This window comes from Branchiostoma floridae, chromosome 2, assembly GCF_000003815.2.
Source record: "Branchiostoma floridae strain S238N-H82 chromosome 2, Bfl_VNyyK, whole genome shotgun sequence".
Taxonomy (NCBI): domain Eukaryota; kingdom Metazoa; phylum Chordata; class Leptocardii; order Amphioxiformes; family Branchiostomatidae; genus Branchiostoma; species Branchiostoma floridae.
The window spans coordinates 11,084,034-11,089,592 of NC_049980.1; the positions used below are offsets into that span (position 1 = coordinate 11,084,034).

General features: G+C 41.9%; 1 protein-coding gene across 1 annotated transcript; it reads right to left on the reverse strand.

The window, feature by feature from the left end:
- Nucleotides 1-174: 174 nt before the first annotated feature.
- Nucleotides 175-5,559, reverse strand: LOC118409545 (myosin regulatory light chain, smooth muscle-like). Its single transcript, XM_035810647.1, has 7 exons — nucleotides 5,404-5,559; nucleotides 3,360-3,461; nucleotides 2,618-2,693; nucleotides 2,238-2,345; nucleotides 1,662-1,740; nucleotides 1,378-1,426; nucleotides 175-773 (listed from the first exon to the last, which is right to left on the reverse strand). The coding sequence occupies exons 1-7, from the start codon at nucleotides 5,404-5,406 to the stop codon at nucleotides 660-662; spliced, it is 531 nt and encodes a 176-aa protein (XP_035666540.1). The 5' UTR covers nucleotides 5,407-5,559; the 3' UTR covers nucleotides 175-659.

A 5,559-nucleotide genomic window follows, 5' to 3' on the forward strand; every position in this document is an offset into this window, starting at 1 on the left:
AACATAAATGTGGGGAAGGACACGTACTCTATATATATTACTGATGCGTTGGATGTAAAGTAGTATAATTTAGATTACACTGTGGTGTCAACACATTCAAATGATTGTCGACTTTCCATTCACACCACACACAGGCCCTGCAATGGTAACGTCACAAGAATGAAATCAAAATCATTTCGATGAATGACATGGTACTTTAATCTTGGGGCATGAAATGAGGATGAAATGACATGTACAAAGTAAGCGGAGCAGCACACTGGGTTACACAAAACTTCCTTGATACATTTTTTCCGGATCTTAAGTCTCTATGGGAAGGGTAGTAGACAATAAGACTACTTCGAAGATCAAGGAGAATAACGCACGCCTAGATTCCCGTTTGATCTTCTGCATGATTTGTGACGTGTTTGTTTGCTAAACAACAAAAAGCACACACTGGTGAAAAATGTACAAACACAACCATCCACCACTATAGGTGAAAGTTTGGTGATGGTTTGGTGAAGAAAGTTTCTGGGACTTTCGTTGGCAAGTGCTGCGTACATGTTACGGATAAACATGCAGCAAATATGTGATGATTCTTGCACACGCGACACATATGAACTATCGGCATGCACGTGGAGTCAGATGTCTCGGCGACTCCCGTGGCCCAGCCTGCCGTCTGCTCATTCGTCTTCCTCCGGCTCGGCGCCCGTGCGGACGTACGTCAGGAAACCCACCCAGTTGAACTGGCCCTTCTTGTTCACAGCCCACGGGGCTCCCGCCAACATCTTATTCCACTGCGCAAGGATAGAGAGAAAGTATGAAGATATCAGACATTTGGTACAGTAATCTTCTATTGAAGTGACTGTAAACATGCAAACTTTTTACTGACATAATCGTTCAAATTACTTCAAAATAAAAAGTGGAAAATTCACAACGCCACACACCGCGCCACCAAACAGGTGATGGAGGGATAAGGAGTGCAGAAAAAGTCCCCATCCCTGATCAGAGAGCGAGGCGAATACTTTTCCTGAGCCATAAGAAAGAGGGTGGATGGGTCTTGGATAGGGAAATGACAAGACCCTCCTCCCCCTCATATCTCAACATCCCCATTTCCTAGTTTCCCTATTTGACCCGACTTTCCACCTGTTCCTCCCAACCACCTCCTGCTCTCAAAGTCAAACTGTGCATCACCCCTTGTTGTGTTATTGGCATACGTGCTCATTTGCATAACTCCCCTGATTGGTTACCCTCCAAAATTGAGTTAATTGACCCTCTGTTTTTGGCGCGCGGGGACAGGTGTAGCGCGCGGGGACAGGTGTGGCGCTGTGAATAGAACGTGCCGGGAACACGTCATCATCCACAACAACACAAAATGAAACAACAGAAACGTTTGCCTACCTCGTCCTCTGAGAACCTGTCACCCCTCTCACAGAAGATCTCCTTTACCCTAAGGACGACACAAATGCAACCAACATTAGTCATTCTTTCTCCATGATACATGTAAATATCTGACAACTTACACATCTGCAAATCTTTCGTTTTGAAGTAGCTTTATTTCATACTGTTAGGGAAACATGCAGGGTATTTTACGTTTACAACTTCAGTTGCACAGAGACTTAGACTTACGTTACACATTTGTGATAGAATAGTTTATTTAACGTTACCAACTAAGAACAACTCACTTCAGCTTTGGCAGAAAGCCTTTGCCCTTAGGGTCAAATTGCTTCATTCCGTCCAAGAGCGCCTGAACGGGGTTGGTGTCTGAAGGGAAAATGGACAAAAAGACAGGTCAAACTTAGTGGAACTATTTCACGAGGAATTTTGCTCTTCTTGTGTTGTCGTTACTCAGTGTTCGGTTGGAAATGGATACTATTAGTACAGTCGTATAGTTAGACAACTTGTGCTTTTTAACAAATTTGGTACACATGTATTTGAGTGTATTCTAAGCAAGTATAGATAAGAAGGAAACTCAGTTTCCGCCCAGAATCGGTTCTATTTCATTTTTGGCCGTTTTCAGTCCCCAAAAATGCATGTTTTGTGGCTTCTGTGCCATAGCGATATAACCAAATGACCTAGAATTTGGTGTATGGAAATGCCTATATGTGGCATATTCCAATAGGTCAGCTGACGAACACTGGATCGGATATGTATAAAACTGTTAAACATTTCTTCTGGTGGAAAATGACATGCCTCCTATTCTCTGTGTTCCATCTTAACGTTGCGTTCTGAATTATTCACGATCCCATAGTAACACTTACCCTTCATCTTGTTTCCGAACAGAGACAGGAAGACCTGGAAAGAGATGGGCTCGGAAGCCTCCGCGATCATCTTGTCTATCTGTTCCCTGAAGTCGTCCGGGTTCTTACCTATTGATAATATGTAAACAACACATAAAGATGTGTGATTTGTCTTCCAGGGACTATGGTGTTATTCACATAATGCGACATCGTGTGTATTCATGTGTAAGTTTTCTTTTACTCTGGAAGTTCAGAACTATCAGCTAATGAAAATAAGATCTAGAAGGCTGCTCTCAGGGATGGTAAAGATATATATATATATATATATATATGGATGAGGATGAAGGAAACGGCACAACAAGGCATTGGCAAGTCAAGATGGTTCACGGAAAGATATTTACCAAATGAGGCATACGTATCCTTCAGATCCTCCTTGTCGACGAAGCCATCTCTGTTCTGGTCCAACACTCCGAATGCCTGGAATGCAATACAGGAGGATAAGGTTACCAGACTGGGCGTGTTAAGCGGGACCCCTACCGAAATATCACATATTACAAGTGCCTTGTTGCCAGTTGTAAGGTATTTTCTGCCATGGTGTGGTTTTGAGTAACATTCTTATTGTAATGTTACATCCTGAAAAGTTTTGAGTGCCTTGTGAAAAAGTAATTTATGGTAGCTTTTTGTACTCTTCTGCTTCATGACATTTGTAAACACAACGCAGGGAAATATAGCGCGTCACTTAATATTCCGAACAACCAACACATTGTGGAGGGACATTATAGTTGACCCACAGCAGTTACTATTCTAATCAAACCTCCGAACTCCTTCCCCCGAATAAAACAACCACTTTATATTTCCACCACTATCAAGACCTGAGGCCCGACTGAGCCGTTGACCGTCTCCCGAGACGAAAAGAGTCAAAGAGACTATCAAGACCACCATAACTCCTACATACTGATCGGGACAATATCCTTCGGCCTGCCCTATGCTGTTGTACATGTCACAATGTACAAGCAATATAATCTGAAATACTTGTAACATTGTCAAAATATGGTGCAGCGGTTGATAGGTTTTTACCAGGTGGTCTTTTGCTGGAAATGCGATACAAACAAACAAACAATCAGATCAATAAAGACACCTCACCTCCTTAAACTCCTGCACCTGGGATGAGTCAAACGTGGTGGCAGTAGTGGTGGCACGCTTGCCTCCTCCTCCTCCACCGCCTCCCTTTCTTCCCTTGCGACCCTAGACGTGAAAAACAAATGCAGGATACTGTCGTTTACATCTTTCTTGACATCCAGAGAGCGTCCGGGAAAACATGATTGGTTATCCTTCATTGAACGATTATACATGTATAAATGTTGATTTTGGAGGCATGTATTTATCTTTTTCTTTTTGCGAAACTAAGGTCTGTACATGTTTGACTATAATTGAACACAGTAATTACTTCTCTTCATTATTTAGTGCGAGGTCACTTCTGTCGTAGGAGGTCGTACAATTTATATCTAAGTTGTGACAGACCCAACAACAGGCAGGACCTAAGACAGGTTTATCCGGAACAAGAGAGCTGAATTTTGATCGACATATGCACAACTAACCCATGCATGCCTCCAGTTTACGGTCGTGCGACCGTCGTCCGACGAAAGTGACCAGACGCTTACAGTATATGATACATGTTGTACACTCACCAGTGAGGGTCCCATTGTCGAAGCTTGGTTGCAGACATATCCAATTAGTCTGTACTTTGATCATTTCTATATGTTTATGTACTAGCCTTTAGACTCTACCGTCATCCCAGTAACGTGGCCACGGAAATACCTACACACTGCACTCTGAACAAACTCTTAAATTTTTGTAGATCTAGATTGACACCGTTACTTCTCGTACCGTATGTGAAGTTACAATGGACAGTGGATAGTCAGTGAAACATTTTTAAAAGGTCCCGAGGATTTTGACAGTGCTTCCCTCACGTTATGTCAGACAGAATACAAGATTTATGTTATATTACACACTCTCGCCCGATATGCCATATTTAGCTGTCAAAAAAGTGCAGTAAGGATTCCCAAATGCTTCCTTCATTCCATCACGGAAGGTACATGTACTATTGTTACAAAAACACATGGCCGTCAGAGCTCATATTCATTCCGGTGCTCTGGACGTACCAGTATGCGACTGCAATAACTCCTCTTGGCCAGCAATATGTTTCGTGATGCCAAAAAAGGACATTTGGTGTGATGGAAATGATCTCTATACAAACGTAAGTTAACAGTCTCTTTAGCCTTCATTTCGCGGTTATCTGACTACCACCATTTAGATGCTATATGAGATAGTAATGGTTTAACTTGTTCGTATATAGAAAGGATCTCAAACACAGAAGAGACACGACTGAATCGTGGATCGGAGACAGTGCAACCTCAGGAGATGCCATCCATACTGGGACATATTTATAGCACGCAGGGGAGGGCACGAGCAACCCCACACTCACCCAACATTCAGGGAATTCCTATTACATATCCTGCATGTACAACAATGCAAGAAGAGGTCCGTTATAACTGTAGTTATCTATGTCCGATTCTTCTCACCATATTTCTTTCGGTGATATTTCATAAAGTGAACCATCAGTGTCACAGACTATGATGAAGAATGCAGTATGTTTTATGATCGAAAATTATTTCCAAATGCTCGAGTAAAGTTTCAGAGTTGGGAAATGCTAGAATGATATACTTAGAGCATCACGTTATAGAAACATATTGGGGGGCAACAAGAATCTTTCCAATACGAAGGATGCTTGACATGGCCATTGTATAAAATGCATTTGGAAAATTAATCTCACTTTAGAACGCTCAGTTATAATTCACACCCAAACGCTATGATTAGAAGAAGTTCTACTCCTACCTTTGTGATACAAATCAACTGTCTGTCTCATTGTACTGTTTCAATTGAATGAATATCAATTCTGGTTCATGGTTTATCGTAATTTGTTATGGTTTATCGTTATTGCAAAGGACAAAGAGCTATATGTCATTTGGCTAGCGCTCGTTTTATAGCAGTCGGTGAGGCTTGTCCCCAAAAGCTAACTGCAATGCACTGACAATCTTTCTTATCTTAACACAAAGCCTGTTTAAATAATCACTACACATATTGTTAAGACATCGAAGATAAATACAACGTATAGCGATGCTCTTACCATTTTGTTCCAAGTGTTCCAAGTCCCAAATCACTGCCACCAACCTAGGAAAGTGCGAGGGGTGCTATGCCACCAAAATGCCGGACGATTTTATTGAGATTCCTTCGCTTTTATACCTGGAAATCGACACCTCGCACTGTCATTGGTCGGCTGTTT

Excerpts from the sequence above, each read along its gene's own strand:
- LOC118409545 (XM_035810647.1), bottom strand. Across the intron at positions 2,694-3,359 it reads AGGTGCAGGAGTTTAAGGAG|GCATTCGGAGTGTTGGACCA; the intron begins GTGAGGTGTCTT and ends ATTGCATTCCAG. Across the intron at positions 1,741-2,237 it reads GTTCGGAAACAAGATGAAGG|ACACCAACCCCGTTCAGGCG; the intron begins GTAAGTGTTACT and ends TTTTCCCTTCAG.